A 27,780-nucleotide genomic window follows, 5' to 3' on the forward strand; every position below is an offset into this window, starting at 1 on the left:
GCGTCCAATGCCTTCAATAATCATTTTAAATCTGTATTTACAACACATAATAATTTCCTTCCAGTGCTTAGTATGTCTTTTCCACCTATGCCGGATGTAAAAATTTCCGAGCAGGGCATTTTTAACCTTCTGCTTAATATAGATGCTAAAAAATCTCCTGGCCCGGATGTTATCTCAAACGCCTTCTTAAAAAGATATGCAGAGTGGTGTGCAAAGTATCTGCTCATATTATTTAAAAAATCTCTGAGTGACGGCGCATTGCCGGAGGACTGGAAAACCACCAGAGTCAAACCACTATTTAAATATGATGGTAAATCCAACATTGCAAATTATTGGCCTATTTCGTTGACATCTACTTCATGCAAAATTTTCGAGCACATAATTTATAAGCACATAATAGATTTCCTTGAAAAGCATGAAGTCCTAACAGATGCACAACACGGCTTCAGACGTGGGTATTCTACTAACACACAATTGCTCGGAATTACACATGACTTCGCGGAGGCTATAAACAAAGGAAAGCAAACAGACGCTATTTATATGGATTTTAGTAAGGCGTTTGATAAAGTGTCTCATAATAAATTACTTCTCAAGTTGGGCCTTATTGTAACAAATCATACGATATTAGCATGGATTAAAGCTTACTTGACAAACCGGTATCAATACGTTTCCCTAAATAGCACCTGCTCCAACCGAATTGAAGTTGCTTCTGGCGTACCTCAGGGGTCCGTGCTTGGGCCTCTGTTATTTTTAATTTTTATAAATGACTTCACCACCAACATCCCTGTTAAGATTAAACTCTATGCAGACGACTGTGTGATTTATGAAACAGTCAATTCAATTCAGGACCAGATTAGGTTAAATAAAGACTTCCAAAAAATCATTTCATGGTGCAAACAGTGGCAGATGACTATTAATTACGACAAAGCGGTCTTTATGCGAATAACCCACAAAAAGAAGCCAATTTTATTTCACTATGGAGCTTATGGAATAGGCCTCTCAGAGGTTGCTGAATATAAATACCTGGGTTTATGGTTCACAAATAATCTATCATAGTCAAAACATATAGATGTCATCACAAATAAAACGTTACGTAAATTATTATTCTTGCGACAATCCTTAAAATTAGCAACTCCTTCTGTACGCTTCCTTGCATACCAGTCAATTATATGTCCCATGCTTGAATATGCCGTGCCAATTTGGGACCCTTACACCAAAACAAACATCAGCAAATTAGAAAGAATACAAAAAAAAGTAGTGCGTTATATTTATAATTTTTATGGTCGTTCGTCAGTTACCGAGGTCATCAAATGAAGTGGGCACCCCACAGTTACGAAGAGAAATAAATTTTGTCGACTGAAACTTTTGTACCAAATAGTTAAAGGACATTACAACATAGATACCACCCACATTATCAGTTTTTCTGAGGGTTATGCTCCTTTACTTCCACGAAATATTTGCTTTAAATACTCTTTCTTCTGTAGAACTATTGCTGATTGGAACAACCTAACTAATAACATTGTAACACAAGAATCTTTTTCATTGTTTGAAAAATGCTTAGAGTAGTTCTTTAGTACCATTGATTATATCTTTTGTTGCATTTGTTCCTTTTTGTGTGTCACTTGTAAAATTCGATTATCATTTAAACAGAATCTTTTTTCCAGCGATGTATCCTCTGTATATTCATATACCCTACTTGGCATTTCACTAATTACTTCAAATTTTGTTTCGCATCCCTATTTGTGTTGCTTTAACTGTATGCATTATATTGTCCCCGTTACTCATTTTCTGCATGTATATTATTTTGCCCTTTCAGTATACTCTGTATCTCTGTCTCACACCTGCTATAGTCTCTGTTCAAGACTGCAGTATCAATAAATAAATAAAATAAAAATAAATAAAACGTAAGGGATAGGCTGGTCATACTTTCTTTGCCGAAGGACATGCACCCCGAATACCACAGGGGTAGACGGGAAAAGAGAGCACAGGACATACAGAAGAAGCATGGAAAATGTAAAGAGGCAGTGTTCGTGGACGCAGCCAGGTATGCGCGCAGGCGCGGCTTCTTGGCCGCTGTAATAGAGCACCAGAATGTTTTCAAGACTAGCGTCACGGCACGCACGGAGCACGTGGAGACAGCAGAGGAAGTGGCTATCACGCTCGCAGTGGCCACCACAATGGCCAAAGTGGTTATCAGTGACTCTAAGACGGCAGTCCGCAACATCGCCAACGACCGCGTCTCTCCCGAAGCATTACGAATTTTACTTGCGGGCAAAATAGGCATTGAAAATAGGCATGTTTACGTATTATGGGCACCCGCCCACACTTCCTCGATCGCTGGCAACGAGGCAGCGCACAGGGCGGCTCGAGGCCTTACGGACCGAACCGCCACCATCACCACTGCCGCCTCGACCGCGATGTCGGGTGAGGAATGGGAGTGGGAGGATCGCCTCACCAGTTTTAAAAGTATTACCCTGCATTACAGATTGACCAGGTGGAAATTTCCGCCACCACAACAAAAACTGAACAAAAGGCAGGCGGTCAAGAGGCGACAGCTGCAGACCAAGATATTTCCAAACCCGGTGATTTTGAATCTCTGTTACCCAGAGCTTTGTGTGTTGCGCTGCAAGTTTTGCGAGGCCAGGGAAATTCTGGCACACATGCTATGGAAGTGTGGCAGAAGTGGGGCTCCAGACGGGGACACAGCCTCGAAACGAACGCGCTGGGAGAGTGCTCTGCTCAGCCATGCCCTCGAAGACTAACTGTGGGTCGTCCAGTGGGCCGAGGCCGCCGTCAGAGCTCAAGGGCTCGAGGCCGATATCTAGGCGGGGATATCTGCCCAGATCCCTTAACAACTTGCTGAACTTTTTGTTTTAAATAAAGTTGCGTCTTTCTCTCTATCTCTGTACAGCACCAGCAGAGATTTGGCACACGCTGCAATCACATTCTCTCTTTTATCGTTCTGACTCATCTCGACGAAAGAGCTGGAAGCAAAGCAAGGAGGGATTGCATAATGAAAGAAAATACATTTTACGCGCCTCGAGACCCTTGAACACTTTTTCTTTTCTTTTTTCGAATACGCGGCTTTTCAGTGGAATCATGCACGTACGCGTGTACAAGTGGCGGCCTCCTGCAGTGGCCCCAGTAATGACCGAGCGCCATGCTGAAATCAGTCAGGCAGTGCCTATGGTGACGGGGCCCGTCAGCTCAGCACTATAGTTAGAGTATGCGAGCCCGTCAGCGTAAGTGTGATCGTGACTGCAGTGACAGGGCCTGTCAGCGCAATACTATCATTAAAGTGAGGGGGCCCATCACTGTAATGAAGTCGTAACAGTGACGGGGCCCATTATAACAGCAAGGCAGCTATAGGGACGGGCCCCATCACCATAAAGCAATGACTACAGTGAGGGTGCTTGTCACGGTAGTGTAATGGTAAAAATGAGGGGGTGTTGCTGTAAGTTTGTAGTCGTTTTAGATGCCACCGCAAAGCTATTTTGATAGCACAGAGGGTTGACACGCAGTTGGGGATGCGGTTGTGCCGCAAGTCGTCAGTTCAACTCTCGTTTTTTTATTTTTTTATGATAATGCATCAATATTGACGTCACTGCTTTCAAGTAGTCATAATTTAGCTTTTTTTGCAATAAAATCACATCGCTGTTCATGCTGGTTGTTAGCCCGACCACGTTTATTTTTCGAGGTGCAGTGGGTATGTTGTAGGTGTGCAACATGACGGGTTGTTAGTGTGCGACTTCAGTCCGAGTCACGCAAACCAACTGAAATTTTCTTTTCTGCTTTCAATATTGTTACGAGTAATGTTGCCTATTTTAAAGGTGGCATCTTACAGTTGAGCAATGAAAGGAGCCGCTGGCCAGCGAGAATCTGGACGATCAGCTCAGTCGAGGTTCTCACTGACAGACCCCGCTTGCTGACTAGCAGCTGCTGCAGAGTCCTGCAGACACCACGAAATCCACTGGAGTACTGCAAGTGTAGCAAGTTATCACTGCCATCATTAAAAGCGTGCGCACAGGCAGCACCACATCAAGGCAATTAATACAGCACCGTAATAATGTAAATATGAGGTGGCCCGTTTTAACAACGCTACCTACAGTGATTGGTCTCGACATAGTGCTGCTGTTTGTGCTCTAACTGAAGTGACTGGAAAATTTTTAGGTGCGAAGCTCCTTACACCTTGGCTGTAGATGCATCGCTATTATGACAGGCTTCCTCACTTTAACGATAGTACTGCGCTGACAGGCCCTGTCACTGTAGTCACGATTACACTTACGCTGACGAGCCCCCTCACTCTAACTATAGTATTGACTTGACGAACCCCGTCGCCATAGTCACTACCAATCAGGCAATGGCTGATACAATGGCTGTGTGAAGTGATATTTGAGTTTGTGACGTCATTGGCCAGGAAAGAGAGCAATGTTTAGCTGACTTTACAATTTATTGTAAATTGCAGGCGACCCGCTGCGCTAAGATATTTAGCTCGCGTGTTCTCGGTTGCCTCGACCACCGATCGGCAGCGCTTTCTGACCATAAAAAGTGTTGCAAGGCCCCTTTGAACTTGAAGTGAGGCTTCGCGGCAAAGCGGATTTCCTCTGAAGAGGTGGCGTTCACAGCTTAGCACCTTTACACTACAATGAAACCACCTTTACAAGCGGCTACATGCAGATTAATATGCATCTATTCGTTTGTAGCGAACACTTCAAAATTTTCAATATTTAAACTCAAATTGAAGCGAATTCAAATACTCTACTATTTGAAGCATTTGCATATTCGCACAAGCCTACTCATTCGTTTTGTTTCGTGAAGGTAAGCACAAACGGCATCAAAAACGTTCATGTGGCTGAAGCCCTAAGTTGAAGTACCAAAGGTAAGTATGTTGTCACTTGAGAAATTTAGCCCCAGCTTAGAGAACAAGAGGTATATTTCTTAGTAATCTGTAATGGTGGCATGATAAAAAATAATGTTTTGTTGTCTCAGGTTCTCAACAAAAGTTGCATAGAGAAGACATCACCAGATGAGCCCTGTATGAATACAAATTTAATGGGGGGACATGACAATGTAATTTAACTAATGCAACTTCCGATTGTTTGGCAGGACACCACTGAATTTTCCACAGGAATTTTAAATGACTAAGCTCTGTCCATGGTGTTACTGATTCCATGACATCTGCACAAAACGAAAATTTGCTGTACCTTATTGCACTTAATGTGGCCACTTCAGGAAGAACCGAAAGTACTGGACCATTTATTGCTGCTCGTGCTAGAGAGTCAGCAATTTCATTTATTTCTAATTCACAATGATCAGGTACCCATACTAACTTTATAAGGTTAAACTGTGGGGGGACTAGCATAAGAAACATCGTTAAAGCCATTGATTTTGACAATGTTGTAAGCGATGTACAGATAGACATAGAGTCAGTAATTATAATTGCATTATGGACATTCACAGGTAATTTTTGCAGCACTAGAATAATTTCCAAGAGTTCTGTTTTAAAAGCGGGAGTGAAGTCCGATAGTTTAATGAAAAAGAGCAGCCAAGTAAACGGGTGTATATTTCTACACCTGTCTTTTCTTCCATCACTGAAGCATCCGTGACTATTAGTCATTTCTATGTGCGCAAGATAATCTTCCAGTTGGCTGTTTAAGACCTGCAAGGCTGCAGAAATTAGCCACCTTCTTCTTCTTCTAACCACCACCATCATTTGCTTGTGCCCAGTTGCGACAATGTCACATCTGCAGAGTTACACAGGTGACATCAAAGGCGCAGTGCGAGTTCTGTGTAAATGAGAAGTGGATTAGGGGTTGGCAGAGGCAACAGGACCGTCTGTTTGCGTGCATCGGACGGCGCCGTGCTTTTCGCGACCCAGCAATCGGCAGCTAAGGCAGTGAGGATGACGTCCTTTGGAAAGCCACAGATGCTTGCAAAGAATCCGTTGAAGACATTTTGCACATCTGACAAGATGACAGACCCGGCAGCGATTAGGGTGCTAAGTTGTTCAAATAAAGATATGCTATGTTTCAATTTTCTGTTTCTAAATTAAAAAAAAAAAACATGGGCCGGCTTATATTTATTTTTTTTTCTCATGGAACACTATAAGTAGGGTTGACCTATACGTATTCGTACCCCACCTATTTTCGAGTAAATACGGTAGATTAAACCAACCAGAAGTTGAGTTAGTTAATGGTGGTGATTCATCACAAAAGAGAGTAAGCATTAAGCATGGTGACAAGACCAGCAAAATAGCCAACATAAATACCAACCACAAGCTGAAAGGGCTCACTATGACAAAACTTGTTAGTCTATGCTCAGTAATTACACTACTTGTCCATTTGGGACACATGCTATATTATGGCTAAAATAACTTATTGAGGGACACCGAGGTGAAGCACAAAATCAGTTTATCTATTATATTTATTTACATTTTACTTACATTGCCATAAGGCGTACCATAAAGGAAAATGTAATTGGGTTTTAACACAACCATATTAGCAAATGATACAGTAGATACAACACACAAGAAGCTTAAATAAGAAAAAACATTCTAATTACTATATTATATGACAAACTATAAGCGTCACAATTGCACATTTTAAACTTCACAACGCTTCTTGGTAAGAAACCCTTCTTATTGACAGAAATATTGCGGGCATTGTTGCAGGGGAAAAAAAAATTCCCTATCACTTTCACTGATGACATCATCAGGGAGACAGTTCAATTCCTGTATTGTCTCTACAAAGAAAGAAGCGTCAAAAGCATATCTTTTGTAGGGGTATTCTAATACTTTCCGAGAATTATTTCATTGAACTGACTTACAAAGTAAGACTTATAAATTAATAATTTAATATTTTACTAGCATTATTTTGCCATAATTCTTAGAGAAATTTAAAGCCAGAGTTCCAGTTTTAAATTTTGCATTATAATTTGAGGCTTGAACATACATGTGACAACACAGATCGCAAAATCCTCTTTAAATTTTTGTTTCCCGGACACAACTGAATAGAGTACGTGGAGAGGTAAGCAAATTGGAAATGATCCCCGTCTTAAAAAAAAAATCAGCATGAACAAGACAAAGCGCAAAAACAAGACGGGACCCACCAGTGAACCATTGGAGATAAGGTGGGTGCAAACCTTTTTTTTTTTTTTCAGTAACGCTCTTAATATGCTGAAACAGAAAAACAAAAGGGCACACGAGCTTGCAGAAGCATTCTTTTACCAGACACAAAGGTAATGATTGTATATCTGAACCGTCTGTCTACTATACAGATCTAGAGGTATGCAACCTTAAGGATTTCTTTGATGTTACCTGAATGACTCCATTCATTCTCCACCAATTTGTTATGGCGTTTATTAGCAGGCACACAGCGAGTATACCCAATGACGACAGTAACGGCCAAGCACGGACTCTCAGTGCGACTTTTTTTTTCAGTAACGCTCTTAATATGCTGAAACAGAAAAACAAAAGGGCACACGAGCTTGCAGAAGCATTCTTTTGCCAGACACAAAGGTAATGATTGTATATCCGAACCGTCTGTCTACTATACAGATCTAGAGGTATGCAACCTTAAGGATTTCTTTGATGTTACCTGAATGACTCCATTCATTCTCCACCAATTTGTTATGGCGTTTATTAGCAGGCACACAGCGAGTATACCCAATGGCGACAGTAACGGCCAAGCACAGACTCTCAGTGCGAGCAGCATCCTTTTTGGGTAGACCCACTAGAGAACACTTGAGAGTTTGACCCACTTCAGTGTTCGGCGGCTTCTCTACAATATATATATATATATATTTTTTTTTTTTTCGGATCAGAAAAGCCTGCTGATGTTTCAGAAAGAATGGACACCCACAATGTGGACAATGCCTATGGACATCAGATGTCCAATGAACTTCCAGTTCGTCTGGCATCACCTCTTTCCCTGAGCCACCTCTGTCTCCATATAGAGTGGTGTTCGAAAATACGCATCTAAGTATATTTATTAGTATTTCAACAAACGGTATAAAAAGAAAATGAAATTGCACAGAGACCTAAAACGTTTCGCACTTCTCTGTAGTGCAGGGTTTATATGAACTCCAGTGGCCATCTTGTCATGAGGAGAAGCTCTGCAGCCGGCCCCAGCAGATAGTGCCCCAGCGACCTGTGGATCTCGCACATAACCAGAGTAGCTCTAAGATTGTGCACAAAACTCAGCAGCTACGCACATGCAACAAAGAAGACCACTTGAAGTCATAAAATTAAACCAACCCTTGAACAACTCTAGGTGTCCCAGGCAGATGCAAAACACCAAACACATAAAAGCGTCGACACTGCACACTGACGTAATGAAAAATACGTCTCCTTTAAGTGTTTCTAATCATGTGATAGACCCTTTAAAGAAGTTAATATGCTAATGACACACCTTGTTCGGAGTATCCACTGTCGTCCAGAGCCCCTGTGGGGCGTGCATAGGCGGCCGGCAGGTAGCCCTGAGCCCCAGTGCGAAGGCTACAGCCTAGCAGCCAGCCAGGCTGCACCTGATGCTGGGGCCAGACACGAAATCGCTCACCTGCCGTCACTGATAGCTCATCTGGGCGACGAGCCTGATAGGAACGTACCGCTACCCAACACTCCATCTGCAAATCCGAGGTATGACATTTGTTTATTTTTTCATTTACTTATTTTGCGTTCTGCAACTTGGTGAAAGCAATATTCATTCATTTCAATCATTGTTGAGGTTTAATGTTTAATTTTGGGGTTTAAGGTTTGGTTTCTGCCAATAGCAAGTTATCTTTTCATTCATTTTTCTTTCTTCATATTTACATTACAACTACTTCTAATAACATCCCCAATCATTTCCTTGGCATGATTGTCTGTTAAATTCATTACTAATGTGCCTAACAAAGAAAACGAGTCCTGAAATGTACCCTTCTTTCCTTCATTAAAGAAATCATGATAAGACGACTTGGGAAATTAAGCGTGTTGCATTCCAAAAATAAAAAAAGACAGTCTTGTATCAGCTGTCCCTGTATAGTGCTACTCGATAACGAAAGCATGTACTTCAATAGATAGCTTGCTTAGGCCTTTGTTTGCTCTTCTTAAGTTGTGTGTAGCCTTGTGTGCCTATGCATCTGCTCTATGCCATTGATTAAACTGTGTTTCCGTGGCCTACATAGCACATGTAAAACATGGTGGCGATTTTGGACGCCCGCTTCAAAAGTAATTTAGCATTGGTGGGGACAGATCCACTTCTTTCATAGCTATACTCCAGAGGTTCGGTCAGCAAGGTGTGTGGCTACGCGTGTCTCGTGTTTGGCTTTCATCGTTGTAGACGCTCGTGGGAGACGAGCACAAACATGCTAACACAACGTCGCGAAAGGCAACAAATAAAACATCAAGAGGTGAGAACAAAGAGATGCTAAGTGATGCAGAACAACTTATAGACGGCCGTATAATGGGTCGTCTATACCTCCGATTACCAAAGCATGTTTATTTATTATCAAGACCAAAGATGAAATAAAAGCATGCCTCAGATGGAAAAATCATCGTAATATTTCTCAGTGCGAATGCATTCATTGTAAGAAGTATCGCTAGCCTCCATAGCATTGCACCTGATAAATGAAATGGAGTATAATCACTGTGCAAAATGACTTTGCTTGCCTTCAGGTAGCTTCGACGACTGAGTATTTTAGATAACTAAGCGTATTTTTGAGATTGCTTACCATTTAGAATGTCTTTGAGCCTAATTAGAAGGTCTGTGTCAATGAATCTGCAGGATAAATATTTTCGCTTTTTGTGCATGCGTAACATTTACTTACCTTTACTATTACTAAAGGAAGATAGTAATATACTGCTACATAGAGGGATACAGGCAAGCATACTCAGTTGCATTTTTTTTTACTATTTTTCATGCATTCACCCTCCACTAGGTACGCCACCACCCCAGAATGGCTAATGGCATCCCAGCCCAATCCCACTCGCCAAACTACAATGCGTTGTGTGCAATGAATGTTTGCAGCACAATAACCCCCACTACCATGCCAATGCTCATAATGCAATAACCCCCCCTACCACGCCAAGGGTTGATTCCCTTAACCCCCGCTACCACGCCAATGCTAAACTATAAGTGTCTATTAATGCAGCTTGACTAGCCCAACAATCCAGCAATCCAAGGCAGAAAAACTGGCAGCATTTATAAGTAAACTGAACAAGTTAATAGACACATGAGTACGTAGTTCAATTTTTACCCGAAGTATAATGCAGAAAAATTATTAAAAATGTGTTCAAATTGCACTCCTTGCAAAAATACAAAAATATAATGGAACAAAATACAAAAAAATCATCTTTGAGATTGCAGTTTAAAGCAACTTTTTTTCCTCCTTTACTTTTTTCCTTTGCATTATGTTAGCGAAAAAAAGGATGTTTTGAGATACATCTCGCCAGAAGGTGCCTTGACAAAACACATTGAGGGGCTATTTGGTGATACATTCTTACAAAAATTATTAGAGCACTACATTGTATGAGGATAAGACAGAGAGCTACCCGACAGGACAGGCTCTTATTTTTAATGAACTAGTGTTAAAGAGCTTGTCTCGCTGAAATCCTGGCATCAACATTGTTGGTTATAATCAAAAGATTATCTTGTCCACAACCAAGAAATCGAGAAAAGTGCAAATTAAATATTCAAAATTTTAGGATCTGAGTAAGGATTGAACACAGGACGTATGCGTGGCAAGCAGGTGTTCTATCACAGAGCCACAATTTTGGTTGAAACTGCTTTGGAAAAAAATACTGCAAGAGAGAGAGAGAGAGAATGATTTTCAACTTTTTATTTGAATCATCAAGAAATGTCGGGTGGGGCTCAGTCAAGAACTCCATCAGCCGCTGCCGCATCTCTTGCGTGACAGACCAGCGGCCCCTGGCCACTCGGGCTTCTGTCGCACAGCATGGCCTCCCAGTGTTGCAGAGTTGAAATAGGATATGAGATGAAAGAGCACCTGGTAGACGAACGCTCGCATTCCAGCATTATGGGAAATATCATTGGGACTGCTCCACAGCCAGGGTAGGAAGCGTAAAAAGTAGGATGGAGGATTTGGAGAAATTACATGTTGGAGAATGTGTTGGCCTGCGGTTGACACACTGGAGTTACATCCTCTCGGGTTACTTTGTGGCGTGGTGGAGGGTACCAAAGGCATTCTTGTCTATAGTAATCAAGAGTGTCTCAATATCTGAGAAGTTACAAGTTTGTGTCCTCCTCATTTGGGTTGGATAGCTCTTCCTCTGGTTCACGGTTAAGGAGTGCTTGGGTAGCTGCATGTGCACAGTGATGACCTGGGAGAGAGGCATGCCCTGGGGTCCAGACAAATCGCAACTAATGCAGTGAGTGTCCTCTAGTGAAAAGAGCTTTCTTAATGCATCATATACTGCATGGCAGAATTGCATCAGGTTTAAAAAGATTTGAATTGAGTAGCGAGTCAGTGTTTTAAAAGCCCATCCATTAGAAAATTCTCGGATATTTGTGGTGTATACGGACCCAAAGGAGTACGGCCACTAGCGCGGGTTTGGTCTCAGCGAACCGCAGGGCACGCGTTAACCGTCACCGCGGCGAGAACACGATACTGCTCAAGAACGCAACACTTTATTGCCTGTGGCAAGACAAAAAACGCAGTACAGAGCCCATTGCAAAGGAGCGGCGGGAAAGCAAATGGGCTTATCCATGCCACGAGCGAGAAGAACTACACAGGGTGCCGCGAGCACGTCTCTGTGATAAAAGTGATTCACGGAGACACCGGGACAAAGGCCCGGTTGCTCGAACGAAGGCGCTCGCGTCGGCTTAGGAGAGATACGAGTTGGCGCAGTTTGACCACGCACTAGGACACCGTATCGCTCTTCGGCCTAGCGTTCGGAAGGGGGGCGACAGAAGGTAAGCATTCGCCGTGAGCGCTGTTGGCGAAGTCCGAATAAGCCCCAAACAAAGGGAGCCAACGGATGGAAAAGAAAAGCGTGCTTACCCCCATGTCGTCCCCGGAGAGGTCTCCCTCGCAACAGTGTACTAGAAGGGGGCAATGAAACGAAAGAGGCGGCCGCGCAGCATCTCAACTGATTCTCCGGCGGGTGAGAGTAGTGGCGGCGCTGTAGTCCCATGGTACTGAAGATCTCAAAAGCATCTGCATTGGGAGCGCGTGCGCCGTAGCCCGCAAAAGCGTGTAATTGCTCGTCTTTAGCACGTCTAATGCGTTTTGGAGCCTCTGTCAGTGTATATACGCCTGCTACGCGCCATGGTGCATGAGTGAATATGCAGGCACGCCGAAATCGCGTCGAGACAATCACTGTTTCAAGAGCCTGCCGACCCACACACACACAAAAAAAACATGTACAATTGAAATTTGCACGTATCGCCTAGGTTCTCACTCAAGCAGCGCTTTGAGCTGCACTACATCGTAAGTGGCAACTGGTGAACTACAAAGAGACGAGAAGTCTCAAAATCGCGATTAAATCATAGACTTGTTTTGTAGGCAGTCTCTACAATATCTAGAGCATTGTTCCTCATACGAGTCAACATGCGCTCGATTGTTTCACACAAACCTGAGTATAAGTAACGTTGTCACAAAATCATATCGGTGAAGACTCCCATTTTATCATGCCAGTTTTGCGAAAGATAATAAAAAGAATGGTTTCTGAAAGGCCTATCTTGTTCTAACCGCGTGCTTTCGCACTTACTTTGCTTCTGACCGCTGATATGTCAGCTACTTAGCATTACCCCCCCCCCCCCCCCCCGGCGATAAAAACGCAGTCTCGGTGCATATTAATTATGGTCTTCAGTAGGCAGGTGGCAAGGTCTAAGCCTGGTCACGTGCACAACATCACTGGGTGTGGTTGCAGGCAGGCTTGTGGTCTTAGATGGAGGAATGATCTCATAGGTGACGTCGATTACCTGGCGGACGATACGTTAAGGACCCATGTAGCGAGACAACTTCTCTTATAAACCAACTCGACGAACTGGGCACCACAGGAGAACGAGAGAACCGGGTGAGAAGCGAACGTCAACATGCCAGCTGTCGTAGATTGCTTTCTGGGTGGCTTGCCATGCCGAAAGTCTAGAGCGGATGATCTGACGTGCGTGGTCGGCACGAGCAATAGCGTCGGGTGCATATTCGGTCGACAGCGTTGTAGTGGTTGGAAGTAGGGTGTCGAGTGGTAACGTCAGATCACGGCCATAGAGTAAATAAAATGGTGAATAACCAGTGGGGTGGGGCGAAGAATTGTACGCGAAGGTCACGTGAGGTAGCGCCAGGTCACAGTCATGGTGGTCGGAGGACACATACATCGCGAGCATGTCCGTGAGGGTGTGATTATTCGTTCGGTAAGGCCATTTGTTTGGGGATGATAGAAAGTTGTCAACTTGTGCTGCGTCGAGGAAGAGCACAGAAGATCGTTGATTACTCTGGACAAAAATGCGTGGCTGCAATCCGTGAGTAATTGGCGAGGAGCACCATGGTGTAGGATTACATCGTGGAGAAAAAAAGTCCGCAACGTCAGTAGCGGTGCTAATGGGGAGTGCTCGAGTGATGGCATACCTAGTCGCATAGTCTATAGCAACGGCGACCCACTTGTTGCCCGATGCCGACTCGGGAAAAGGACCGAGAAGATCTATACCAACACGGAAGAAAGATTCGGTTGGGATGGAGATCAGTTGAAGAAGTCTAGCCGAGGGTGCAGTAGATCGCATCCAACGTTGGCATTTATCGCAGGAGGACACGTAACGCCGAACGGACCTGGCGAGACCGCGCCAAAAGAAGCGACGGAGCACACGGCCGTACATCCGAGATACACCCAGATGTTGGTTCATCGTGAAGCTCGTGCACCATGGTTGAACGCAAATGTTCCGGCACAACAAGAAGGAGCTCAGGGCCATCTGGCTGGAGGCTACGACGGTACAGCGTGCCATTCAGGAGAACGTACATGCGAAGCAACGCGTCGTTCGGAGCAGATTCGAGACGGTCAAAAAGTTATCGCAGGGCAGCATCCCGACGTTGTTCATCACCAATCTGAAGAAACTGGGACATTGACATGATGCTGAGGCTAGGCTCGATGTCCGATTCATCGGGCTGATCAATAGGGTAGCGGGATAAGCAATCGGCGTCCAGATGAAGACGTCCAGACTAATAAGCAACCGAGTAGCAATACTCCTGTAGGCGTAATGCCCAACGACCAAGTCGTCCAGTGGGGTACTTCAGAGAAGAAAGCCAACACAGCGCGTGATGATCTGTGATGACACGGAAAGGGCGGCCATACAAGTAAGGACGGAATTTCGAAATTGCCCAGACAAGGGCGAGACATTCTCATTCTGTTATAGAGTAATAGCGTTCAGACTTTGAAAGTAAACAGCTTGCATACGCGATTACACACGTCGTTGCCCCACTGAATTCGCGCCAAAACTGCACCAATTCTGTGACCACTCGCACCTGTTCGCACTTCTGTAGGAGTATCGGGGTCGAAATGTGCAAGAATAGGAGGTGTCGTTAGAGCGGTGATTAGCTGAGGGAAGGCGTCGGCTTGAAGAGGGCCCCAACAAAATGGGAAGTCCTGTTTGAAAAGGTCGGAGAGTAGCCGTGCGAGTGCCGCAAAGTTTTTCACGAACCGGCGAAAGTGGGAGCAGAGCCCCACGAAACTGCGAACATCATGGACAGAGCGTGGAACTGGGAAGTTGCTACAGTGCGTACTTTCGGGCGCTAGCAGCGTCAACAAGGTTACCCAACACGGTAATCTGACGAAGACCGAAGTGGCACTTGGAGGAATTGAGCTGCAGGCCGGCCCGTTGAAATATGGATAGAATGGTCGAAAGGCGTTCAAGATGGGTTGCGAAGGTAGGCGAGAAAATTATCACCTAGTCCAGGTAACACAAACATCTCGACAATTTAAATTCTTGTAGGAGCGTGTCCATCATTCCGTTGAAGGTTGCTGGAGCGTTGCAGAGACCGAAGGACATGACCTTGAATTGGTAAAGACCATCAGGGGTAACGAAGGCGATCTTTTCTCGGTCGATGTCATATCAATTTGCCGCTAGCCAGATCGGAGGTCGAGAGATGAAAAGAAGGTGGCGCCACAGAGGCAATCGAGGGCGTCGTCAATGCGTGATAGAGGGCACACATTTGTTGGTAATTTTGTTGTGGTGCCGATAATCAACGCAGACGCACCATGAGCCATCTTCTTTACTGACACCATGGGAGATGCCCAAGGGCTCGATGATGGTTCGATTACGTTTTTCGTAAGCATTTTGGCCACTTAATTTTTAATCACTTCTCGCTCGGACGCTGACACGCGGTACGGCCGACGGTGAATGGCCGCAGAGTTACCAGTGTTGATTCAGTGAGTGTCAATTTTAGTCTGGCCCAAGGGACGATCGTCGGTGTCGAAGATGTCACTGCATGAGGTTGTAGCGCCCTCGTTCGGGCGGCGCGCAAACCGGAGAGCGCGCGATGGCGACAGAGGAAAATAAAGGAGGCGCTAGGCCGTGGCACGTGAAGCCACGGCTCGCGTTCCTGGCTGGCATCGGTTATCGTTCAGGCGTGTCTTTCTTTCGCTCCTGTGGCATAAGCCTACAAGTGGTGACCTCGGACGAAGACAATGACTGACTCGAATGCACCCTCAACCGAACAAGCCTCACGTCCGCAGGACGTCTCGGCCGTGCAACTGCGTCTCCCATCTTTCTGGCCACAGGACCCGCAAGTTTGGTTTCATCAGGTCGAGGCGCAATTCTCCCTGTACCGCATCGCCTCGGAAACGACACGCTACTACCACGTAGCCTCCGTCCTTCCTCCTGACGTTGCCAGCGAGCTCTCCGACGTCCTCTCCAACCCCTCGGACGCCACGCCATATCAGCACCTTAAAACCAAGGTGCTGGAACGATTCATGCCTTCGGAACGCGTCCGCCTACAGCAGCTCCTTGCAGAGGGGGACCTTGGCGACAGGCGCCCCTCCCAACTACTGCGCCGAATGCGACAGCTTCTTGGGAAACACGACGTCTCTGCCCACTCAGCGTTGCTTCGCGAGCTCTTCCTGCAACGCCTTTCTCAGCCAATCCACCTCGTCCTCGCGGCGGCCGGCGACGTCAATCTCGACCGCCTGGCGGAGCTCGCCGATCAGGTTCATGAAGCGACCTCCCCATCTGTCAACGCTGTCTTACCACCAGCAGACACAGCGATTTCGCGCCTTGAGGCCCGCATCAACGAACTCGCCGCCTCCATTGCCGCACTCCGGAGCCCCCTGCAAGAGACTCGTTCGCCTCGTTCCGGTCGTCGAGCTCTTCCACGCACACGAGATGCTCGGAGTCCCAGCCCTCCACCCCTCTGCTGGTACCATCGGCGTTTCCGACACCGAGCCACGAAGTGTACACCCCCATGTTCGTGGCAGGGAAACGCCTGCCGGGATCACTGACGGCGGCGTGTGATCTCCCTTCTCGTCCCAGCCGCCTTTTCATGGTCACGGACCAGCTATCGGGCGCCAGGTTCCTTATAGATACGGGCGCGGAAATTAGCGTTGTGCCCCCGACTAAGGCTGATCGTTCAAAGTCACAGGGGCAAGTGCTTCGTGCTGCCAACGCCTCGTCTATAGCAACGTATGGGCTCCGATCTCTCACCCTCGACTTCGGCCTTCGCCGCATTTTCCGGTGGGTTTTCGTCATCGCAGACGTGGTTCAACCGATCATCGGCTCGGACTTCCTCTCATACTTCGATTTGGACGTCAGCGTGCGGCGGCGCCGCCTCATAGATGGTAAGACTCGTCTCTCCATCTCGGGAGTCCTGTCCGACATCGCTCCAATGGCCATCCGCATGCTGATACCTTCCTCACCGTTCGAAAAAATCTTGGCGAGTTTCCCGGAGCTAACTAAACCGTGCAACCTCACTCAGCCGCCTAAACATACGGTGACACACCACATCGTCACCCGGGGTCCACCGGCAGCCGCTCGACCACGCCGCCTGTGCGGAGACCGCCTAGCTATTGCTAAACGGGAGTTTGACCACATGCTGCAGCTTGGCATTATCCGCCCGTCGTCAAGCGGTTGGGCTTCCCCGCTGCATTTGGTGCCAAAGCGTGATCCTGGTGACTGGCGTCCTTGTGGGGACTATCGAGCGTTGAACGCCAAGACTGTCCACGACAGCTATCCTCTACCTCACATCCAGGATTTTACATCGCGCCTCGACGGCTGCACAATTTTCAGCAAAGTGGACCTTGTTAAGGCGTACCACCAGATTCCTGTCGAGCCCGCCGACATACCTAAGACCGCCATCACGACGCCCTTTGGGTTGTTTGAATACGTGCGGATGCCTTTTGGACTCCGCAATTCGGCTCAAACTTTCCAGCGGTTCATTTCTGAGGTCACACGGGGTCTTCCTACTGTGTTTGCGTACCTTGACGATGTCCTCATCGCCAGCCGCACACCTGAAGATCATGAGCACCATCTACGCGCTCTGTTCCAACGTCTTCAGCAGTACGGCCTCGTTGTGAACGCCTCTAAGTGTACTTTCGGCGCATCTGAGCTCGAGTTCTTGGGCCATCACATATCATCCAAAGGAATACGCCCTCTCCGGTCCCACGTTAAAGCAATTCAGGATTATCCTCAGCCTACAACACTGCGCCAATTACGCCAATTCCTGGGGCTTGTGAATTTTTCCAGGCGCTTCATACCACACTGTGCCGAACTGCTACGACCGCTCACCGACCTCCTTCGGTCGACCGCCGGCCCGTCCTCCGCCATTCCTTGGTCGTCAGAGGCCCAGGCCGCCTTTGCTGCTGCTAAGCAAGCGGTCGCTAACGCCGTGCTTCTTATTCATCCACGCAGCAACGCCCCTACTCGGTTGATGGTGGACGCATCCAGCGTGGCCGTCGGAGCCGTCTTACAGCAGTGCATTAACTCCGAGTCGAGACCCTTGTCGTTTTACTCTCGGAAGCTACTTCCTGCTGAGACCCGCTACAGCGTCTTTGGCCGGGAACTACTAGCCATCTACGCTGCAATACAGCACTTTCGGCATTTCCTGGAAGGATGCTCGTTTTACGTGCTGACTGACCATAAGCCACTGGCGTATGTTTTCCGCACTAACTCATCCAAGTACGTGCCCCGTGAACTCCGCCATCTGGCTTATATATCGGAGTTCACGACTGACATCCGCCACGTGAAAGGAGCTGACAACACCGCCGCAGATGCCCTTTCTCGTATAGCCGCGGTTGACTCTCCACCGCCAACCATCGACTGGGCCTCATTCTCCTCGGCACAGCAGGATGATAGAGAGCTTGCCGCTTTTCGGGAGAACCCCCGTTCTCTCCGACTACGCCTGGTGCCTCATCCATTATCATCTGAGCGCTTGTGGTGCGATGTCTCAGCTGACATTCCCCGCCCTTTCGTTCCCGCTTCATTACGACGCACCGTTTTCCACTCCTTACACGACATCTGTCACCCTGGCATTCGGGCTACTCAGCGTCTTCTCACCCAGCGCTATGTCTGGCCCGGAATCAATGGTGATGTGCGCGCTTGGACGCGCATGTGCCTGCCCTGCCAGATGACAAAGGTCTCCCGTCATACTAAGACGCCGCCCCAACCTTTCCTTCCACCCGGCCGTCGTTTCGACCATGTTCATCTAGACATTGTGGGCCCTCTACCAGTGTCTCAAGGGTACCGTTATATATTGACCATGGTCGATCGCTTCACACGCTGGCCAGAGGCTGTTCCCATTCAAGATATCACAGCCGAGACAGTTGCCCGCGTTTTCATTTCTACGTGGGTATCCCGTTTTGGCTGTCCTGGCACTGTGACAACAGACCGTGGACGTCAGTTTGAGTCCTCGCTGTTTACTTGCCTTAATCGCATCCTCGGAGCCAGACATTGCCGTACCACGGCTTATCATCCCTGCGCCAACGGCATGGTGGAACGCCTTCACCGACAACTGAAGACCGCCTTGACTACCCGCCTCAATAGAGCCACCTGGGTTGATGCCTTGCCACTGGTGCTCTTAGGTTTACGAGCTGTCATCCGGGCAGACCTGCAGTGCTCAACAGCAGAGCTGGTGTATGGCACTTCTCTACGGCTTCCGGGAGACTTCTTCACGTCAACGAAGCTACCAGACCAGCCACAGCAATTCCTACAGCGCCTCCTCGACTGCGTTCAAGACCTCCGGCCCACTCCACCCAGACCTTCCGAACACAAGACCATATTCGTCCACCCTGATCTGGCCACTGCAACACATGTTTTCGTGCGCCACGACGCGGTCAGACCACCTTTAACACCAGCCTACGACGGACCATTCCGCATCCTTCACCGCACCGCCAAAACTGCCACTCTACTTCAGAACGGCCGTGAAGAGACAGTCAGCTTGGACCGACTCAAGCCGGCGTACCTGGAGACCGCCCTAGAAAGCCTCTCATCTACGACTGATCTTCCGTTGGAACACCACAAACGGCATGTCACATTCCGACTTCCAGTCTACACGGGGGGCCATGTAGCGCCCTCGTTCGGGCGGCGCGCAAACCGGAGAGCGCGCGATGGCGACAGAGGAAAATAAAGAAGGCGCTAGGCCGTGGCACGTGAAGCCACGGCTCGCGTTCCTGGCTGGCATCGGTTATCGTTCAGGCGTGTCTTTCTTTCGCTCCTGTGGCATAAGCCTACAAGGTCAAAACCTGGCAGAGAGCGTCGGCCTGGTGAGGCAAAAGCTCCGATCGAATCATGTTTCGAAAAATAGCATCATCTAAGCTGGGTGACCGTGAGACTGCGCTTCGATTAGGAGCAGATACAGCGACAACACTTACATCGTCCTCTGTTATGGCAGTTGGCTGGGCTAGAGACATCTGGCAAGGCAAAACTTGAGGAGTGAAACCAAAGTTAAAGAGCGGAAGGAGCACACAGTTATCCGCTATGGTCGCAATGGTATGGGGCACAGTAAAATTGCGCGTCAGCCGAACGTCAGTAATCGGCGTAACGATATAATCACCGTCAGGAATGGGAGGGGCCGATGACAAAGACACGTATGTGACGGCACGAGGTGGCAGGTGAACAAAAGTGGTTGGGCTCAAGCGGCTGGTAGGCTTTGCAGAGTAGTCGGCAAAGATTGGAGAATCGAGCCTGAGGGCACCAGACGAACAGTCAATTAAGGCCAAGTGTGTCGAAAGGAAATCAAGGCCAAGTATGAGGTTATGAGGGCAACAGGCTAGCACGGCAAAAAGGACCACGGCATGATGATCGGCAATGCTGACACGAGCAGTGCAGATTCTGATTACTGGGATAGTACCGCCATCGGCAACGCGTATTGCCTGCGTCGTAGATGGCGTCATATTCCTTTGCAAGCGGCGGCGTACAGAAGCGCTCATAATAGACAGGTGCGCACCTGTGTCAATGAGGGCGGTCACAGGAACATGGTCGACTTGTACTTCAAGCAGGCTGTGGTGCGTGGGAAGCGTCAGCAGAGGATTTTCGGCACTCATTAGTATTGCAGCTTCACCTCTATAAGCTGCAATATCTAGTTTTCCTGCTGTGATCGTCCAGAGAAGCTCGGCGAGGAAAAGCGCCGAGCTGGCGGAGAGCGGGATTGGTGACGAGGAGCGGGAGCTGCGACGACCGGACGAAGGGGCGTCAGTGTAGCAGCAACCGGGTAAAGGGGCGTCAGTGAAAGGCTCGTAAGATGACAACGAATAGAAATTGAAGGGTGCGGCGGCTGAACGTCGGGGGGTCGTCTAGTGTATATCCGCAGAAGTAGAGAAGGTCTGACCTGGTTGGTTTGACTAACGGCGGTGGCAATAGCGAGAAACGTACCCAGGCTGGTGGCAGGAAAAACAAATAGGCCGGCCGTCGGGTGTTTGCCATTCTGAAGGGTTACGGAAGGGCATTGTTGGAGGTAAACGGCGAGCGTGTCCTGGGGAGTAAGACGGGACTTCAGGGCGAGCCAAGTGACATGCTGATAGAAGGCTGAGGTTCGCAAACTCCTGCCCCACCACAGCTTGTATTAACGCCACTGACGACTGTTGTTGGTCAGAGGCGAGCGTTGCGAAAACGGGTGGCTGAAGAGGAGCCGGACAGGCGGCTTCGATTTCCCGACGAACAATGCGCGTGACGTTGTCATACGTGGGGGACTGGCGGGCGGCTTCACACGATGAGGTTGCGGCCGTGTTGGGCAGCCGAGTGAATCGCTGAGTAATACGGCGACTCTTGGCTTCTTCAAACCACCGGCACTCTTTAATGATGGCGTCGATGGTGGCAACGTTGTTGTACACCAGAAGATTAAAGGAGCTCTCTAACACTTTTGAAGCACCTATTTTTCTGTATGTGTTTTGCGTAGACCAATGGTTGGGGATAACTTTAGCATAGGTCCGAGCACCGATATCAAATCATTTAGTTTTTTACTCATGCAATATAGTCAGATCATTGTTGCCGACCGCATCCGCGCACAGTGGCGCTCGCTAGAACTATGCGGACGGAAATGACGACGATGAGCACAGCCTATCACAGGACGTGTAAAGCCTTGCTCCGAAGCAAAAGGACCTGCTCTAGTTCTGACAAGTCGGGGAGGCTCATTTCTACCAGCCCCACCCAGCTGTTCGACCGCGTAAACAAAACGGCGTGGTCAAGCACTACGTTGCCTGTTGCTATAGCAGCGTCATAAACACATCTGACTGAACAAACAACAATGGTGTACCAGCTTCCTCTACGTAAGAGCTTTCAGCCCATGTCACTGGAGGCCCCCTGCAACGTCACAGTAGAGAGTGAAATGTGGTCATGTCATCCCACGAAATTAGAGTTGAGGGTAGGCATTTTTTTCTTGTATTTTGAATTTTTTAAATTAAATAACTTTGCACTCATCACAGTATCGCTGCCGTTCTTGCTCTACTAATTTGTCCATGTGTCAGTCTATGCAGTCCACGAGTAAAAAATGGGGGGTTGAAAAGTGTTAGAGGGCCCCTTTAAAGGCGTCGTCTGCTATGCCTTTCAACACATGGGCCACTTTCTCAGAATCACTCATCATGTGCTCGTCAATCTGGTGGCATGGGGCGATGACGTCGTGAATGTACGCAACGTACGACTCCGTCGATGTCTGTGCACGAACCGCCAGTTGATTATGGGCTGCGATCTGCCGCCCAAAGGTGTCACCAAAAAGGTCGCGGATCTTCTATATAAAAGAGTCCCAGCTTGTAATATCCGCTTCGTGCGTCTCGAACCACACCTGGAGTGGGCCATCGAGGTAAAAGAGCACATTGGCAAGCATAAGAGTCGGGTCCCACCTAAAGCTTGCGCTGACCCGTTCGTACCGGTTGATCCATTTGTCGACGTCAACGCCATCCTGACCAAAAAATACACCGGGATCAGGAGCAGGAGGTAAAATGACGTACGTAGAAGTCACGGAAGGGGCAGGTGGTCAAGACAATGATTGTTCAACCTGTGACATGATTGGACCTATGATGATGCGGCCGTTGCGGAGCTTCGTGATGAAGACAGAGAAGTACCCAGCATTCCGCCACAAATATGTTACATAAAAATGACATGAGGCGTGTTTATTTAGAATCTATATTCACACTGATGCGTATAGCATCGACTAAGATGGAGGACAGCACGCACAACCGACAGACGACTTCCTCGTTGTCTTCTGACCGCTGATATGTCAGCTACATTGCAATATCGTCTCGAAAGCCGGCATCCTTCTTAGCCCTCACAAGCTTTGTGCTGTTGCCGAATTTCCTAAGCTGACTACAGTTAAAGAACTGGAACTATGGAGCTTTGTGGGCCTGTGCTCCTATCTTCGTCGCTTTGTCTGAAACTTTGCTTCCATCATCGCTCCGCTCACCAAACTCCTTGCTGGCCCTGCAGATCTTTCGAATTTGACAGCAGCCTGTGACGAATCCTTCGCAACACTGCACCAACTCCTTACCTCACCACACGTAGTGCACCATTACGACCCTACTGCGCCGACCGAAGTACACAGGGATGCAAGTGGCATCGGCCTTGGTGCAGTACTCGCGCAACGCAAACCAGGCTTTACGGAGTATGTAGTCGCCTATGCCAGCCGCATTCTCACAAAGGCAGAAGCCAACTATTCTGTTACGTAAAAAGAGTGCCTCGCGATTGAGTGGGGGTTAAACAAGTTTCGCCCCTATTTGTACAAACTTTTGATCTGGTAACTGACCATCACGCACTCTGTTGATTGGCTTCACTGAAAGATCTTTCTGGTCGCCTCAGACGTTGAGCACTATGCCTCCAGGAATTCGACATATGCGTCGTCTACTGATCGGGGCGAAAGCACTCTGTCGCAGATGTGCTTTCAGGATCACCCGTGAAATCTGATGATACAAAAATATCAGCCCTTGACCTTCCCCTCACCAGCAGCTTTGCAAAGAGGCAAAGCTGTTGGTGAGGATCAGGTAACATCAGATCTGCTGAAAGATGGAGGACAGATTGTGTTAGAAAAACTAGCAACCCTGTTTACGAGGTGTCTCCTGACGAGAAGAGTACCAGAGTCTTGGAAGAACGCTAACATCATCTTAATACATAAGAAAGGAGATGACAAGGACTTGAAGAATTACAGGCCAATCAGCTTGCTCTCTGTAGTATACAAGCTATTTACAAAGGTGATTGCTAACAGAGTAAGAAAAACATTAGAATTCAATCAACCAAAGGAACAAGCAGGATTTCGAACAGGCTACTCAACAATTGACCACATTCATACTATCAATCAGGTAATAGAGAAATGCTCAGAATATAACCAACCACTATACATAGCCTTCATAGATTACGAGAAGGCGTTTAATTCAGTAGAAATATCAGCCGTCATGCAGACACTGCGGAATCAGGGCGTAGATGAAGTATGTATAAACATTCTGGAAGAAAACCACAGGGGATGAACTGCTACCATAGTGCTTCATAAAGAAAGCAACAGAATACCAATCAAGAAGGATGTAAGGCAGGGGGACACAATCTTCCCAATGCTATTTACCGCGTGCTTACAGAAGGTTTTCAGAAGCCTAGATTGGGAACAGTTAGGAATAAGAGTTAATGGACAGTACCTTAGTAACCTGTGCTTCGCCGATGACATTGCATTGCTGAGTAACTCAGGGGACGAATCGCAACTAATGATTATGGAGTTAGACAACGAGAGCAGAAAAATGGGTCTTAAAATTAATCTGCAGAAAACGAAAGTAATGTACAACGACCTCGGAAAAGAGCAGCGCTTCGAGATAGGTAATAGTGCACTTGAAGTTGTAAAAGACTATGTCTACTTAGGGCAGGTAATAACCGCAGAGCCTAACCACGAGATTGAAGTAACTAGAAGAATAAGAATAGAGTGGAGCACATTCGGCAAGCACTCTCAAATTATGACAGGTAGATTGCCACTATCTCTCAAGAGAAAGGTATATAACAGCTGTATCTTGCCGGTACTTAGCTACGGAATAGAAACTTGGAGACTTACAAAGAGGGTTCAGCTTAAATTGAGGACGACGCAGCGAGCAATGGAAAGAAAAATGGTAGGTGTAACCTTAATAGACAAGAAGAGAGCAGAGTGGATTAGGGGACAAACGGGGGTTAAGGATATAGTTGAAATAAAGAAGAGGAATCGGGCATGGGCCGGGCATGTAGCACGTAGACAGGATAACCGCTGGTCATTAAGGGCAACTAACTGGATTCCCAGAGAAGGGAAGCGGGTTAGGGGGAGACAGAAGGTTAGATGGGCAGATGAGATTAAGAAGTTTGTGGGTATAAATTGGCAGCAGCAAGCACAGGACCGGGTTAACTGGCGGAACATGGGAGAGGCCTTTGTTCTGCAGTGGACGTAGTCAGGCTGATGATGATGACGACAATGACCTTCCCCTCCCTGCCGTCAGCGTCACAGACATGCCATCTGAACAGCGGAAGGACCCTTCGATTGTCTCACTCTGGAATATGCTCTCTAATACACCAACTTCCAGTTATCCGCGTGCTCTTCGTCGCCAAGCAACGCATTTCGTCATACGGGGATAGCCTCCTATACCGTCGCAACTATCAAGTGGCAGGTCGTAAATGGCTGCTAGTCACACCCAGCCATATGCGGTCTGATATCTGCCAACATTTTCATGCTGAACCGCAACACGCACACGCCGGTAAGCTAAAGACATATGAGCGGATCCGCCAACGTTACTACTGGCGGGGTATGTACACGTTTGTATGCAAACGCATTTGCTCATGTTCCTTGTGTCAGCAGAGCAAGACATTTCCTCATACACCCTGTCAACTGCAGCCTTTACCATGTCTTGCACGCCCATTCGATCGTGTTGGGATTGCCCTACATAGCCCGCTACTGTGCTCTGTTGGTAGTAATTGATGGGTGATTGTGGCTACTGACCATCTGACAAGGTACGCAGAAACGGCAGCGCTACTTTTGGCTGGTGCTCATGAAGTTGAAACCTTCATCGTGCATCGGTTCCTTCTTCGTCATGGTGCACCACGGGAGAATATAACCATTCACTGAAACACTTGCAGGAACTTTGAATTTAAAACAAAAATCCTAGACAGAAGTAATCATAGATTAGCTTGTGAACTATTTGAAGCGCTTTTTATCACACAGAAAGGCAACATGTGTGTTAGCACCATGTCCATATCCTTGCATGCCAGTGAATTTAAGACACTGAACTTCCCTTCCCTTCAATTTTATTTTTCTTATAGGGAAAGTAAGCAGGCTCGATTACACCTCTCAAACAAGCTCGCCGATTAGTACAGTAGACTACGGCAATCATATTTTTTAAATATTACAGCGCTGCGCGCTGACCCTTCGTTTAACAAAAACAATGCCCGCGCCTGTTTCCTTCGCCTGACCGATCCTGCTTCGTATGAGCAGTGATGCAAGATTGCCCATGGGCAACTTTACGACGTACGACTCTGAGCTTGTTGATTGGTCCTTTGCACTACGAAATTATGCCTTGGCCCTACAGTGATGTAAGCTTGGCGGCGCAGTCAGCATTTTCGTTTTCCTGTGCTGCCGTCTGCCATTTCGTAAATCACAAGACCTCCTAGAGAAACGGTATAGCTAGAATGAAAGCCTCTGACATGAAGAGACGTTTCACTGCTTTACAGCTAGGGAAATGGTGCTCCTCTAACTGCACTTCCTCCCAATTACTTCTAGCGCCACCATGACACGTGCTCATGCCAGAGATACCCTGCTTGGTTGTTGGCTGCGTGCTGATGACGTGTAACCGGAGTTGTAGCCCAAGTGGACGGAGGCATGACAACGGGCTATGCCTTCCCCCTTCCTATGATGGAGAATGATGGTGAGGCCGCACGAAAAATTGAAATAAGATGAAAGGTATGTTATAACCCTTTTAACTAGCTTATTATAGCATGCATTCGCTAAACTCTTGCAGCAGCATGTTCAAATAGCAATTATGTGCATATTTCTCTTCAGAACAATTTTTAGATCTCCGAATTGTTTATTTATTCATCCTTTGGAGGCCCCCTTCATGAGAGTATTACATAAAGAGGTGAGAACTACATAAACATCCACAATTAACCATATAATATGTGTGGGCATGTGTAAGTGTGAGTGTGTGTGACAGGTTAATGAGGGAAAGGAAGATGAGGAAGAAGAGGAGTTGGAATAAATTGATGTTCTGACTGATGTCATGTCTCATCCACTACAAAAAGTAATAAGAATCTACCTCAACAGTTTCATGAGCCCACCAAAAAAGATGACCAGCCTGCCAAATATACCGGCACTGCAGACGATGTCCCTGTGGACAAGTAGTCGCGTATCTTAAAAACGAAAGCAATAAACATTACTTGGTCTGCATGAGATTCCACCAACTACATCAGCAAGTACTTGGAAAGTGCTCCACTGGCACGTCACTGAGATTTTTTACTCCAAAGATGCATGCGAAGGCATCAAAACAAGCATGATAGTTCTATTCACTGCACCCGACAGTGACCTATTCCACCAATTCATACACTGCAGACTTGAAAAATAGCAGCGCATCGGGCACTACTACGAAGAGAAGATGCACCTTGGTCGCCTTGCAGACTTGAAGGACGCTGACGTAGTATCAGGTTTGACTAATGATGTCCCTGTCAAGACCGAAAGGTGCTTTGCTCGACTGACGCTCTTCACCACGGCCAAGGGGCTTGCTGCTACGCTCCAAGCGGAAGACTCGGTCCAGTAAGTTGCTTTTCGGCGCTCGTCACAGCAACAGCTAGTGCAACAGGAGCCTCATCCTATGTGAAGATGGAACACTGCAGTACCGATGCGCATCCCTCGCACTGAGTGCTGACAATGCGCATCCGCTGGTTTGCCATATCAGCTTCACTGGCACAATGAGTGCCCTCGTCGTGAAATGGTGTCTGTTCTAGCTGACAACCAGGGTAAGGAAGACGGTCGTCTAAAGCTGCACTAATACGTTTTGGTACACTTGTCAATAGACACCTGGTGAAAACCACTCTAGATACAGGAGCCACTGTTTTCTGTGTTAGTGATATTGTGTTAAAAAAAACTCAAGCTGCATTTACTTAAAGATTCATGCATCAGTGTGCAACAAGTCACTTTGTGATGAAAAATTAAAGACGACGAAAATGGCAACAAGGTATGCGGCACATTGCTGACAAAAAAGAGAGCACCTGATGGTGGTGGTCAAGAAAAAAAAAGCAGCAGCAGCCAGGCTGGTAAGAACAGTAGCGGCCATGCAGACAGACGGCGTTCAAGATTGATTGATACGTGGGGTTCAACGTCCCAAAGCCACCATACGATTATGAGAGACGCGCAGTGCACGGCTCCGGAAATTTAGACCACCTGGGGTTCTTT

At 47.3% G+C, this 27,780-nt stretch overlaps 1 protein-coding gene across 3 annotated transcripts in view; it reads right to left on the bottom strand.

Annotated features, from left to right (window-relative positions):
• Positions 1-27,780, bottom strand: part of Pi3K21B (phosphatidylinositol 3-kinase regulatory subunit alpha) — a 165,667-nt gene that overhangs the window by 103,430 nt on the left and 34,457 nt on the right. For all 3 annotated transcript variants that reach the window (XM_075874876.1, XM_037432170.2, XM_075874877.1), the window contains exon 3: positions 8,409-8,622. In XM_075874876.1, the coding sequence (XP_075730991.1) occupies positions 8,409-8,622 (214 nt within the window). The remainder of the gene's footprint in view (positions 1-8,408; positions 8,623-27,780) is intronic.

The sequence above is a fragment of the Rhipicephalus microplus genome, chromosome 10, assembly GCF_043290135.1.
Source record: "Rhipicephalus microplus isolate Deutch F79 chromosome 10, USDA_Rmic, whole genome shotgun sequence".
Lineage (NCBI taxonomy): Eukaryota > Metazoa > Arthropoda > Arachnida > Ixodida > Ixodidae > Rhipicephalus > Rhipicephalus microplus.